The sequence below is a fragment of the Stigmatopora argus genome, chromosome 5, assembly GCF_051989625.1.
Source record: "Stigmatopora argus isolate UIUO_Sarg chromosome 5, RoL_Sarg_1.0, whole genome shotgun sequence".
Classification (NCBI taxonomy): Eukaryota; Metazoa; Chordata; class Actinopteri; order Syngnathiformes; family Syngnathidae; genus Stigmatopora; species Stigmatopora argus.
Window position 1 is genome coordinate 8,930,781 of NC_135391.1, and position 15,077 is coordinate 8,945,857.

At 36.4% G+C, this 15,077-nt stretch overlaps 1 protein-coding gene across 2 annotated transcripts; it reads left to right on the forward strand.

The window, feature by feature from the left end:
* The first annotated feature begins 1,264 nt into the window (after nt 1-1,264).
* On the forward strand, nt 1,265-13,432 carry LOC144074646 (sodium- and chloride-dependent GABA transporter ine). 2 transcript variants are annotated; one of them, XM_077601180.1, is made up of 13 exons: nt 1,265-1,620; nt 2,275-2,409; nt 6,636-6,846; nt 7,582-7,714; nt 7,864-7,998; nt 8,628-8,731; nt 9,079-9,203; nt 10,132-10,244; nt 10,522-10,662; nt 10,744-10,843; nt 11,354-11,454; nt 11,597-11,764; nt 12,548-13,432. In XM_077601180.1, exons 1-13 carry the CDS (start codon nt 1,446-1,448, stop codon nt 12,653-12,655), a joined length of 1,749 nt encoding a protein of 582 aa, XP_077457306.1. In that variant the 5' UTR covers nt 1,265-1,445; the 3' UTR covers nt 12,656-13,432. The 2 variants fall into 2 exon arrangements, with proteins under 2 accessions (XP_077457306.1, XP_077457307.1); XM_077601181.1 differs by lacking the exon at nt 1,265-1,620 and adding an exon at nt 3,801-3,914.
* The last annotated feature ends 1,645 nt before the right edge of the window (nt 13,433-15,077 follow it).

The following is a 15,077-nucleotide window of genomic DNA, read 5'->3' on the forward strand; positions in this document are numbered from 1 at the left end:
TGAACATCTAGAAAATATTACTCTTAACATTTTGTAGTCATATACAGCTAACTGCTTTCCTTTCAATAATTAGAGAGGATCTTTTAATTAGATGGGTGAACACACACGGTGAATTTGGGAATTATTGCCCCGGTGTTGTTGGTATATGTAGGAATGGACAGGAAGTGTTGTGTCTTTGTATTCATTGTGTTGAATGTATTGTTGATTTTGGTGATGTCATGTGCTTTGCAAAGCACTTTGGAATAACTGCAGCTCATGTGAAAGCACTATATAAACAAACCTGACTTGACTTATGTGGCCCGGTGGTGCGAGTGGTTAGTACGTCGGTTCAGACTGGGATTGGCTCCAGCACCCCCACGACCCCAATGAGGATAAAGCGGTACAGAAAATGAGAGAGATGAGATGAGAAAAAAAACTTGCATTAAACAACAATGGCATAGATATGCACGTTATTCAATGAGATATCATCAAGCGACATATTCAGCAGGTGTCATACATTGCTTTGTTCTTCATATTGGGTGTGGCATCCTAACTCAAGAAGTATAAACGCCAGAAGCGTGTATCCTCCTAAACGGGTACCATGTGACTTATGTGACTTCCTCAACGGCTACCATGTGACTTATATGATTTTCCATTGCTCAGTATACGTCTCTATCCACAATAAAAGCACATTGCCCCATTGCTGTTTGTTTATGTTTTTAACAGACCCTGGGGATACTTATGTGGTGAATGAATGCTCCTGGGATGCATGGGAAAACATGAAAATGATGGGAAGAGTACAAATCTGCATGTGGACTTAGGATGATTCAAAAAATAATAATACACAAACATCCTGAGATATAAATGTGCCCTGTTTGTCTCTTTTCGACTCCAAAATACTTCAGTTACTCTTGATTTGGCCTTGATCTCAGAAACTCTGGCCTTGAGCACAGCGAAATTGAGTAAGATCTATAAAAGAATGAAATTGCCAAGGGTTGATTCGGTTTCCCCACATCCAATATGGCGTCGACGCAATGACAGTTTTGTAAGATTTATATGAATGGTTCAGTATTTAGTTTCCTGGCTCTGTTTCACGTGGTGATGTCTGAAGACAAGTTAGCAAAACAGGGCAATGCCAGTTTCCGGTGCAATTTGTGTTTTCAGAGCAAAAGCACTCGCTGTTACGGGATGCCCATTTCACCATGGGAGTCCTCGTCTTTAATGTTTTATTTCGAAATGAAGCTGAACTGTGACTCATTTGCTTGTGATGTAAGTGCCCGGTGGAAATTGTGTTAGTTAGCTGTTTCCCTGTCGCTTAACAACCACATCCCCTTACAAGCAGTCATACTTTGCTCTCACAACCGGTTCAGCCTCTCTTTGTCCGCGGATGCCAGCGTTGATCACCAAACAATGACTCCTTCTCATCGGCTCATTATTGCTCTGCTATAGTAACCGGTGATTCGACAATGAGTGAGGACGAGAAAACGAGAGGTTTGATAACCTCCGATGTCCAAGTGACCCCGACCGTGCCGAGACCCAAATGGAGCGGGCAGCTGGAGTTCATTCTGTCCACCGTGGGCTACGCGGTGGGGCTGGGCAATGTTTGGAGGTTCCCCTACCTGTGCTATACTAGCGGTGGAGGTACAGTAAATTATTGGTTATATCACATCGGAATTATATCATGTACTACATTGTGCATTCTTTGCCCGCTTACACGATTCTTATACGTTTTCTACCCAACTTTAAAATAATTTTATGAAATACAAAAATGGCAAAATTGTATTTTATGAAAAAAACATGTTTTTTAAATCGCAATAACTAACCATTTTAAAACTACCTATATTTTATGTTAACTGTTTTTTCAATGTGCAGTTGTTTGATAGTCTCAAAGATTCTAGTAGGGAAATCGGAAATAATTTGCAAAGGGTAAAAATACTTTTTGAAACTGATGTAGTACCATCAAACTACTGATGGGAGGAATTTATTACAACTATGTGCGTTTGGTTTATTATTATTCCGTTATTTTACCTAAAACTCCTGCTCGAGCCTGAAATAGGATGTTTATTTTTTTTTGCAATTATACTCGAACTATAATCCATATTGATTTTATTTTAAAAGTTTTGGTATTGCAAAAACAACATTTTAGTGGATTTGATATCTATTTTTCCATATATGATGTGTAATGATCTCTTATTAAAAAGTGATATTAAAAATATACTGTCCTTAAGACTAAGTCTTGACTGCTATATCTGCTGTCATTTGATTATCATAACCCCCCCTCCCTTTTTGCCTCAGGAGCTTTTTTGGTTCCCTATCTCACTATGGTAATCTTGTGCGGCATCCCATTGCTGCTTATGGAGTTTGCGATTGGACAGTTCACTCACCTAGGCCCAGTGCACGCTCTGGCCAAAGTCTGCCCTCTGTTTAAAGGTAAGTCACTTATTTGATAAACTTTCAGTCGACTGTCCCTCCTTTTATTTTCTTTTGATTTTCAGCCATTTCATGTCATGAACATTTTTTTTCAGCTTAAATATTTACCTCCATTCTGGGCGACTCAAATTCCTTTCTGTCACCGCACAGTTTGAAAACCTTATTTGGAGGTGACAGCAATGGCCAATGCTCTATTTTCTTAAAAAAAAAAAACCTAATTTCTCGGATTGGAATGCGGTCTAATCATTGATGATGCTGTAAGGTTATTTTGATGATTTTCTTCTAAGTGTATGAAATCTGAGAACTGAGGTTGCAGAGAACAAGTGAGTTCTGCATCTTTTGAGTTATAGAGAGAAGCTGTTTTGGTCTAACTTTTGAGGATTTTATTTTAGGCAGGTTTAAAACTCCACTTTATGTCGCCACGAGCTTTGTGGTCCGCCCATACCACTACATGAGTCAGTCATTTTTTCCATTTTAGGAAGGACCAATACCACATTACAGTAATCCCTCTATTACCGCGTCTTCACTTATCAAGAATTCACTACTTCGCGATTTTTTTCCCGCTTATCCTCACAAGGGCTGCAGGGGGTGCTGGAACCTATCCCAGCTAACTATGGGTACCAGGCTGGGGACACCCTGAAGCGATAGCCAGACAATTGCAGGGCACAAGCAGACAGACAACCATTCACACTCACACTCATACCTAGGGGCAATTCAGAGTTTGTGTTTTTCTATCACTTACTAGCTAAAGATCTGGTTACATTTGATAAATAATTCATGCAGGTAATTCAAAACGATTCCCAAATGTTACATCTGCTATGTCAGTTTGAAGAAGTTTTTTTTTTTTCATAAAAAATATTGACTTACTCGTTCACTGAAGAGATCAAACTACAGTTTCCATTTACTAATGGGATTTGTGTCATTATAAACATCCTCTTGTTAACATACTGTACTTTGGAAACAGGATTTACGCAGGAATTGAGTGCCACTTCAAAATCACTCCATGATTTGTTTCATTTAATATCTGCTCTCTTTTAGATGTTTGTTATTATTATTTTTCCAATCACTCTGTTCTTTATGATTATGTTCTATGTAATGACACATGATTTTGTTGCACTGTTCAATATGTAATCTAATGTTCTTTCATGTTGATGGATGAGAACTTGCTTGGCTAAAACAAATTTCAGTAAACGTATAGATCCCAGTTTGAGCTAATTAGGTGGCATGAAAGAAACTACGAGTTAAAAATGTTTCAGTTGGGTAGTTCTCCCAAGTTTATGATGGCATTGCTGTCATAAAAGGATTCAAGCGCTCAGCCATCAACAACCTGCAAAATCCCTATGCATTCAAATATGTTCCCTATATTGTTCTAACTGGCTTTTCCTCCATAGTTTTTTTTTTGAAAACAGAGATTATCTACCCGATCAAAACATGGGCCCTTGACTCGTTTTATCACTCCTTTGTTCCACCTTAAAGCCCTGTGCTAAACATGGGCCAGAGAACAGGTAGTTTTTACTCTACACTCTTTTGAATGATTTGCACCTGAACATCTGTGCAATTTTCCATATTGCTGACCCCCCAATACCCCTTTTCCAGTAATTTCTATGGTAACTTTTGAACTTTTCAGGTACTGCTTCGAATTTTCATTTCAGTGCATCACTAAATAATCACGCTTAGGTTTGGATTATGGCTGAACATAGCACGCCTTTTCCCCTATTTGCCACTTGAGTGATGTGTCTCTTGCTTGGGTAATAATGTGGCAGAAAAGGGGAAGTGAAGAAACAACTGTTCCAATTAATTTTGCATGTCCTTTTTTTTCTCGACTGATTTGGTCTGATCGGGGACTCCAGGATCTTTCGCCTATTGGAAATTAAGGAAGACAGGGAATAATGTTAACATATACTTTTTGGGGGCACTGATGAAATGATTTGAGAGTGACATTAATATATATTTTCAGTGTTTTATGATTTCTATTCACACAGGGCAAAATAACCTTACCTTTTTTTTACACCAGAAACATTGCTGGTTTAAGACGGTTTATCTTGAGCGTTCTTCTTCAGATACTACAGGTTAAAATGAATCATACACCCTTTTTCAAATGCTCGTTTTTTTGTGAATACCTTTTTATTTTTTTGTCCACCCTTGCACATTAACCAAAACGTTTGATCCAAGTCATGCAAATTGCTACTGGATATTATGGAAATGCAGCCTGGTTGTGGTTTGGTAGATTGCAAATAGACCATCAAAAAGCCCAATGCTGATGGTTTTTGAGTTGTTTATTGCACTCCTGGCGTGGTAAACTTTGAAACTAATCACATCATATAGAAAAATATAGTCTGTGTTATACTGTAATCCCTCGAGTATCGCGGCTTCAACTTTCGTGGCTTCACTACATTGCGGATTTTTTGGGGGGGGGATATTTTTTCTTTTTTTTTAAGTTCATAAAAAATGGGAAAATCCACGCTGAAACTCGCAAGCAGAAGCCACTCCCCTGTCTTCTGCTTGCGACTAGGACTCAGCACTGTAGATTTCTTTTTAAAAAAGTATTTATATTTTTTTACAGTTCATAAAAATGTGAAAATCCATGCTGAAACTTGTAACCAGAAGCCACTCCTGCTACTAGGACTCAGCACTGAAGTTAAAAAAAAATATTAGGAGTGACCCTACTTTGCGGTTTTTCGATTATCGCGGCCATGTCAGGTCTACATTAACCGCAATATTCGAGGGATTACTGTACTGTGCATTAACATACAAATTCGTTTTGCATTCATAGTTTCTGAAAACACAGTACCTCCATTGTATTGTACAATAAAAAAAGGCCAGTCATTTATTTATTTAGTGTGGTGCAATAAATGGGTTGGGTATTATTTCCTAGTGTACTGTTTTCATAACAAAGGTTAAGTAAGATTTAATACAACTGTCCTAAACTATAACTGAGAAAAGGGTTTGACTTTTATTCCACTGGCACTTTGGAAAAGAAATGAAAGGGAGTTATTTAATTTAGATAAGCACGTAAGCAAATTTGCATGGCATCGTGTTGTGACTTGTGCTCGCACGTACCTACTGGAGTCAGCGCACACTTGCCATTTTTTATTTTTAAATCCCTCAAAAGTCAGCTCTTCATTTGTCCTGCTATGTAGCAGAAGGCTGAAGGTTTGTTTGCCAAACTGACTACTATTTGGGGCGGCCCAGCGGCTGAGTGGTTAGCGCGTCGGCCTCACGGTGGGAGACCTGGGTTCAAATCCCGGTCGGTCCACCTGTGTGGAGTTTGCATGTTCTGACCGGCCTGAGGGGGTTTTCTCCGGGTACTCCGGTTTCCACCCACATTCCAAAGACATGCATGGTAGGCTGATTGGACACTCTAAATTGCCCCTAGGTATGAATGGTAGCATGAATGGTTGTTTGTTTCGTTGTGCCCTGCGATTGGCTGGCCATCAATTCAGGGTGTCCCCCGCCTCTGGCCCGAAGTTAGCTGGGATAGGCTCCAGCACCCCCCGCGACCCTACTGAGAATAAAGTGGTTCAAAAAATCAGATGAGATGAGACTACTGTTTGGAACTGCTTGGAGAAACATTTAGTATTTGGCAATGTCAGCATAGCATGTATATACTATGTTTCGTGGTGCATTTAACAAATTTGAAATGAACACAGGCAAACAGGCAGTTCTGCTGACTGAGAAATTGCTTTGAAGAATCAGATGCCTCTGAGCTGTGGTAGCACTGGAAAATTGTAAAGAAAAGCATTTTCTGGTGTCACACAGAGTTATTTGTAATGTTAGCAGGCATGTGCTGACTTACATTTTTACGGGTTTGAATGTCGTTAAACGGTGCTAAGTAAAGAAACATGTAACTCCACTTATACCCTTAAGCAAACCCATGATCTCAGTTATTAATCTTCAAATGCCCCCCTCAAATAATTTCCACCTTTTTTGTTTCTTATGTTGTCTAAGTTACAAGTCATAATGCCAGATGTTCTTCATTATTGTTATTTATTTGGGTTTTTTTTTTTGGTATGAGAAAAGGGGATGGAGATAAGCAGAGTGCAAGATGACTGAACAAATGATCAGTGTCATAAAAAAGGGCATTTGAACAGGGGTGTGTGGATGTTTTGATATTTACTGTACATTACATACTGAAACGGGTCAATTTATCTTTAAGTGACATTATTTGGCAAATGTTATCGTACTACTTTTCACAATGTTGTCTGAACAGCAATCTTTTACCACAGGTGTCGGCCTTGCCACTGTGGTTATCTCCTATGTCTTCTGCACTTACTACAATGTGCTCATGAGCTGGGCCCTTTTCTATTTGTTCAACTCCTTCGGAGCCACGCCTCCATGGAAGTCTTGCAACAATAGCTGGAATATGTTTAAAAACTGTTCTAGTGGGTTCCAAGGCAACACTACAGACCTGCAGTCAGCCAGCCAACAGTTCTTTGAGTAAGACACATTAATTGCATTTTCATTTTTTTTTTGGTACTTACAGTGCTTCACTTTTTGTCATTGTCCTTATTTCCACGGTGTAGCTCAAATTCAATTAGGTGTACAATATCTGGGGAATGTGAATGCACTTTCATCACTCATTCTTTCTAATTATGTTCAATAAAATTCTGGTTCTTGTTGCTGAGAGCCGTTTAATGAGCTTGGTGATGGGTGACACAAGATGTCTTCCTACATAAGACCTGACATTCTCAAGAATGAGCCCAGTCTTAAAAGTCACGACAGAATCATTCTAGAACCGAGGTGATGCAAGTTTTACACCCAAGGTGACATCTGCCATTTACGTTACTTTAATTTTCAGATAGGAAGCCAGACAGTTCTCTTCTTTGCAAATTTGCCTTTAGAAATCTTTGGTATAGTATTTTGAGGAAAATGGAATACAGCTGCAACCTAACAAAATCTGGAAAGAGTTTACTGTACTTCTCTGAGGCACTGGACGTGCCAATCTCATTTTACGAGAAATTTCCTATATAAAACTCAGCAAGTCACACATAACTCCCAAACATATTATGTAACATGTAGTAATGACTTGGCCCTCGGTTTGTAGTCTAGCCTTCAAACTTTAACAAGCACTAATCAGGACTCTGGGGTTTTGTGGTTAAGTCAGGGTTTAACAATGAATTCCGATTATTCCTGTACATTCATGGGTTTCATTATCTTTCTTATTTTGACCAGTCACAGGCTTCTGAAGAAAAGTAATGGCATTGAAGATATTGGTGACCTTCAGTGGGAACTCTTTGGCTATCTCTTCCTTGCCTGGGTCATTGTGTATTTATGCATTTTTAAAGGCGTGAAATCCACTGGAAAGGTCAGATCTTATTTTTATACTTCCTGCAAAGTTCATTTTGTCTTATCTGACTCATTGTGTTCTCATTATTATTGGTGATTGGAAAATTCTCTATTCTGAACCTCTAAAACCTTATTATAGTTATCTGATTGAGTTATCCCATCTTGTAGGTGGTTTATTTCACTGCTTTATTTCCATACTTCATCTTGTTTGCCCTGCTCATTAACAACATTCAACTACCTGGTGCCAAAGAGGGTATGCTGTTCTTTGTGACCCCTGTGTGGAGCAAAATTTTTGAAGTGAAGGTAATATATTCCGATCATGTTTTATCTGACTTCAAGGCTGCAATTTAGATGCATGTGTGAGTATCAGACGTGCAAAACGTTTTCATAAAAGGAATTAAAACTAAATAGTTCAGATAATCTCTGCAAATGCTACATTTCAGTACAGTAGCAAATCGGCAATCTTTGTTAAGAAGTAACAGTTTATGTGGCTGAGAGTTGGAAGTTGTACATCCAGGCCAAATATTACTATAATAACTTTTTATTGCAAGTTTGAAGGCATAATAAAGAAATTCAAGGTATAGTGGTAAGCTTTTGTTAAACAAAAATGTCCAGAGGGAACTCGCAAGGTCTCACTCACTTTGTTTTTCTTGTTCTGAAGGACTTTTATTTATAGACCAATTTAATTTGTATTTTGTTTGCGTTCGCTAGAAAATAATATAATATTATAAAACTTTGTTTTGATACATAGATATTTTTTACGCTCATAAAACCAGAAAATTTTCCTTTTTTATAAGTCACTAATTTAGCACACAAAATCTAAAGAACCAAAATTAAGACCATTTTTTTTCTATCAATGTTAATTAAGAGAACATGTTTATCATTTATGCATCTGATACATTTGCTTTCCCAATACTACCCCACTTATGCAGGTTTGGGTTAATGCAGCTGCCCAAGTGTTCAATTCCCTGGGAATTGCTTTTGGTTCCATGATTTCAATGGCAAGTTACAACAACTTCAACAATAACATTGTGAGGTAATATAAGAACTGACCTGTTGTTTCATTCACAGTCGGGTGGAAAGGGTCCCCTGAGGGTGTCCTTGTTTTTTTACTGTGTGACAAAAGCGTTCTTGTGTGTAATTGGATAAATGAATTCCAACTAAATGTGTTATTTTTTTGATGAATTAAAATTATAATTCCAAAAAATACAAGTTACACAAAAAATATACTTGGTTACAGAAACGAGAGTTAATTGTTACTTTGTAGCCTGCTCATGGTCACCTGGGATACTCTGGCCCACCTGAGACTCTGATGAGTTTACGCGGTACAGTTGATCGAATGATCTAACATTTACTTTTCTTTTTTCTCCTTCACACTTTCAGAGATACATTGATTGTGTCGTTTATCAACTCATTCACAAGCATTCTGGCTGGCCTTGTGATCTTCTCAGCTATTGGCTTCATGTCACATTTACATAATCTCCCTATCGACAATATAGCTACAGACGGTAGGCATAAAGGATTCGTTTTTTAAAACACATTTTCCATCTGATAAGGAATAACCTTCAGGCACATTTACCAATAAATGATGTTATAGAGGGGAGCTAATCCATAGAGTTGTGACAATAAACCCATTCAGCAGAAATGTAGCCCTTTTTCCACTATCTGTTGTATTTAATCAATATCTATTTATTTTCAGAGATTTGGTTTATCATTTCTAACACTGCTACGATGAAACAATTAATTGTTTGAAAATATTTAATATATATATATATATAAATATATATATATAAATATATATATATATATATATATATATATATATATATATATATATATATATATATATATATATATATATATATATATATATATATATTTGTAATTGGCTTCTAAAATTATTTCTACATTTAAGTAATCTAATTGTTTGGATGTTTTTTGGGTATCAAACCATGTAGCATGTGTCTTTATATTGTACTGCATCACTTCTGAACAGAATTTAATTTTAATAGTTATTGCCTTAACAATATTGTCTTTGCAACCTACGAATTGCATTAGCCTCAAGAGAAAAATTCCCAACTCTACTATTTATACAGGATTTACCAAGGGTGTGTTGTGTTTCTTTCTACTCTCATGAATAGATTGAGGAACTCTTCACCTAAAATCCAAATGTATTAGATTAGGGTAGAAAATCGTGAACAAACAACAACAGTCCTGTTGCTTATATAGAAAGTAACGTAAAGACAAAAGACAATTATCACTAGCTCTTGCTCAGATTGAGGTGGTTAGATTGGAATTGGCAAGAATTAGTCAAACATATACTCAACAAATTCATCTGTTACTCATACAATTATAATACCTTACTTGTCACCAATGAAGGATGTTTACAAAGATAAAATTCACATTTCAAAATGGCATCAAACCCCCTTTTTTTAGGTCCTGGTCTTGTATTTGTTGTGTATCCTGAAGTCCTTTCCACTATGCCCGCTTTTCAACTGTGGGCACCACTCTTCTTTTTCATGCTGCTCTGCCTCGGTCTGGACAGCCAGGTAAACATGCTTCACTCTCAAAATGATAATCCACAAATATTTTTATTAACCTAATAAAACACCCACTCTTCAATTCCAGCTCACGTATTTATTGCACGGAATAACTCAACTACTTTAAGCTTCTAATTTGAATAGGGGATTGTATGCTTTTCAATGGTCATAGGGTTTTGTTATTAATGACAAAGCTTCACAATTGACAATATGAAGTCAATAATATTTGCGTAACATTGCTTCCTTCCAGAATGCACCTTAAGACAATATTTTCTTTCTTTTTCAGTTTGCCAACGTTGAGGTGGCATTGACATTCATGAAAGATGAATTTAAAGATAAAGTTTTGTACTTTTTCAAGAGAGAAGAGTTGTTGACCCTGTTTGTTTGCATTATTAGCTTCCTCCTCGGAATTCCACATGTTACTAAGGTAACGAAGCAATTTGTTCCTTCCCCCTCTAACTGCTTTGATACAAATGTATAACACTGGTGAACGTTTTTCCTTTTTTAGGGGGGTATATATGTGTTTCAACTGATGGACCATTACACTGCAGTGGTGTCACTCATGTTCTTGGCTTTCTTTGAGGTCCTAGCAGTCTGCTGGCTCTTTGGTAAGATCTTCATTAGCGATCTGATTCGTCCTGTTTGTAGTTTACATCTTCATTTCAATTTTTTTTTTACTTCTTTTAGTCTTTTGTTTCACACTGGCAGAATGGCAAAGGTTAAGCTCATTGCTAATCATCAAATGTAGTCTGTTATTGATGAGTTACTAACATTAAAATAAAGCATATACTACAAACATGTCATTTTAGTTGGGGTACCCTTTACATGTTCCGTAAACACCTCTTTTAAATCACGTCGAGTTTATTTATGTAGCCCTAAATCCTCATCCAACATCTTGAAGAGCTTCAAAGACAACCATTTGTCATTAAAACATTACATGTACAGGCATTTAAAAATAGACCAATTTAGTAATAATATTTAAGATGAGAAAACGACCTTTGTTGTCGGTGTTCTTATTGAAACAAGAATCACAGTAAAGTTAATTTTAGCTGCACGTACTTGGAATTTTATTAATTAAATCAAAGAGTAACAGTAATTCGTTGATCATATTTCATCAGGGGTTCCTCGCCTCTCAAGTATGATCAAGAAGATGCTAGGAAAGCGTGTGAACATCTACTTTCGCGTCTGCTGGTTGCTGATTTGTCCTTTGCTGGTGTTGGTGAGGTTTTCTTTCAACAAAAATACATTCTATACAACATGTATGATCACTCTTTCTATTCTCTGGACACATAAACACTATTAAAACTCGAGAAGCTCGATAAGGTCAGCTGCATAACAAACCTTCTGTTTTTCATTCGCAGTGCATCCTTGTTTCCAGCATCGTCCAGTACACTCCTGTCCAGTATGGGACGTATAAGTACCCATCCTGGGCAGAATGGGTGGGCTGGGGCGTCTCGCTGGTCTCGCTAATATGGATTCCCATTGGAGCCATTCACGAGATCTATAACAACAAAGGCTCTTTTCTCTCGGTGAGTAGGGGGGATATGTGGGATTATGACTGTGTAAAATGCAGTAATTGTGTTTTTTTGCTTCAGGCATGCTAAAGTCATTCTCTAACACAATTACTGATTTTACTAAAGCTCTTATATTATACAGGGTATCCATGCAGGCTGTGTGGACTTTTATATCACAATGTAACTTTGTAAAAGTTTACTGTATGCAGTAGAATGTGTAAAATTCATCAAATAATAATTAATTTACCTAGTTTCAAGTACAATTTTTGAGCAATTCTTCTTAATATTTGCAGAATTTTTTTATTCAGCCTTATGTCAAAGAATACTTCATTATTTCAATTGAAAAGGTCAACAGTGTCCATTGCTAATGGTGGTGGGCATACAGAAATCTAAAAGAAATAATTACAAAAAATATATATAGATATATTGTCTGAAATATCTTTTTGCAGTTTTTTTTAAATCACAAATCTTTTCATTATACGCTCACCTTTTTGACACTGAATTTTTCAATCAAATGTGTTCTATTCTGATTACATCACAGTTTCCCAAAGTCTAAGCTTTTACGGTATTTTCATATATTATTTACTTTCTCACATTAGCCTCATTCATCAGGGTATACTTCGCATTGATTATACATTTTTGATATTGGAATTCGGGCTGGGTGATGTAGCCCCAAAAAGGAGGGTAATTGTAATAATTGTAAAAAAAATAATTGTAATAATTTAAAAAAAGTAATTGCTCAAGCTATAGCAGTGTTTTCAATGTAGGATTTTCAGTCTGGCACTTTCTTCCTTTTAGAGGATCAAAACAGCTATGACAACCACATTAGACCTGGCTGGTGAGGATCCGCTTCCTGAAAAGCAAAACCTTAACACAGCAACCGAACACCTTACCACAACACTTTAAATTTGTTTTGTTTTTGTTGTATAAAAAATGTTTTATTATGAAAAAAAATACATTAGTTCTGTGCATGCAACAATCTATTTTATTGTTATTATGACAAAAACAGAATTACAGATTTTAACTTCCTATGCATTCTGACATCTTATAGCTAATTGAACACATCATGCGACAGTGTGTTAGTGCCCTTGTTTGGTGGATCAACTTGTGTTACTGAGCCAAAAGATATTCCGAGCTTGTAAATGCAATTTGATTTTTGTAACTTTACATCTTTAAGACTCCATCCACATACTTGCATAAAGGGAACTTCACATCATTGCAAAAATGTAGTAATCATCAAAGTATCGATTAAAAGATGCAAATAGTAACAAACACAGGAAGAATGTGTTTAGAAAATATAAAATTTGAATATTGAGAACAGACTGACAATCGCTGCCTCTCATGTCAGATATGAGAATGGACTTACTGTAGTTGTAAGGCAAAGTGCAACTCGCTATTTAACAAGGAAAGTTACAAAGTTGTTGAAATCTGTTTTGGGTCGTGGGGGCGGGGATTTTCTAGTTTCTCTGATGTAGATAAAATGGCACATGCTGTTATATATATTAGGTTATATATTGCGTAAAACTTTTATTTGAACACATGAACTGAGCTGAATGAATGTACATACTCAAAAGCTTTAAATAGATTATAGCACTGATATGATGTTACATGATGATATACTTAGGTATTTTTTTCCATCCTTTCAATACAGGGGTTAGTTTTTTTTACAGAGTTGATTTAAAAAAAAAAAAAAATCTATATATATATTTATATATGTGTGTATATATAATATATATATATATATATATATATATATATATATATATATATATATATATATATATATATATATATATATATATATATATATATATATATATATATATATATATATATATATATATATATATAAATAAATAAATACGTTGCAGTACCGGTTATCCTGAACACACGATTTAAAGAGCGTGTGCACATGATCTCAGTTAATTTACCCTCACTAAAAAAATAAGTTGTGTAAGTCAAAGGTTACATTAATGTTGCACATATTAGGAAAGTGTCCATTTTCATGGCACAAAAATTACATCTAAACTGTTGTATGATTTCCTATGTACTGTTTGTGTGTAATATGTTTCAAGAAAATATCCACAGCTTTGCTAGTAAGATTGAATAATCAGGCAGAATATTTGCTAAACTGGGACCATATCGTTTTTTTTCTTTATCACCATGTTTTGTTTAATAATTGTGCTGTTCTGAAATGCTGTGTAGTCGGATCGTCAAATCTATTTCAAAGTAAATATTTTGTAAACTTATGAGTGTAGAATTTGGCCTAGCAAAAATTGTTAGGAGGACAATGGTGCCTACCAAAATCAACAGTGATATATTGAACAAAAGTATACAGTGATGATGTCCGTAGGAATGTACCTGCCTTAACAATAGTTATTTTTGGAGTGAATGGCAATGCCTTATGAAATTTGAGTTGGTTTGTATTGTATTATTATTTACATTTTTTTTTTTTTTGCATCGTTAATTTGCGGATATGAGGGCTAGATGCGGTCTGGCACATTATTAGTATTGACTGCTATGTAAAAATAACTACCAACAGAGTGGGTTTTAAGTAAATGATTTCTTTTTTGTTTCATTTTTTCCAAAGACATGCCTTGTTTCATTCTTGCGTCAAGTGTTTGAAAACGCATTTCCACTGACGTCACATAGAGATGAAAATTCACTTGTATGCAATGTAATTTAGTATATTAAATCAATTATTTGGTACTGTATGTTACATCACTCTTCTTTTACTGAAGTTGATGGGTGCTGTTATTTTGGCAAATAAAAGGTTACAAGTTGCTGAACTTATACTCTAATACCACTGGTGTCTTTGCCCAAGAGTCTCACTTGGTGGCAGTACAGCACACACAACAAACACCCCAAACCCTCAAGAAATAGTTTCAGCAAAATTGAATGGCCCCCTATCCACCCCAGGCTGGACATATTAGATAAACAATGCTGGGCAACCCCACCACACGTGCACGCAAACACTCAATCGTGTAACTCAATTTAAATTTGAGGAAAACACCACTGGCACATGCTATTGAGAATCAATTGGTATGCATTGTAGCCGTGTGGGTGGATGATTTCACTACATTGGCTGCATTGTCAGAGCGGATGACCCAGCTGGGGCACGAAGGAGAGCAGAGTCAGGACAAATGTGAATGTGATGCTCATGAGGTTGGAAAGTGAATTAGCTGAATTGTCATAGAGGACTGTGACGCCCTTAGCAGAGCTGCATGTTAATCAATAGTCCCTTCCTGTTTGGCTCACGGCGGAGCGTATCATGGCTTCTAAATCAGAGCATGGAGCACTGTCAGATCAATAGTCATAGACAGTGTGA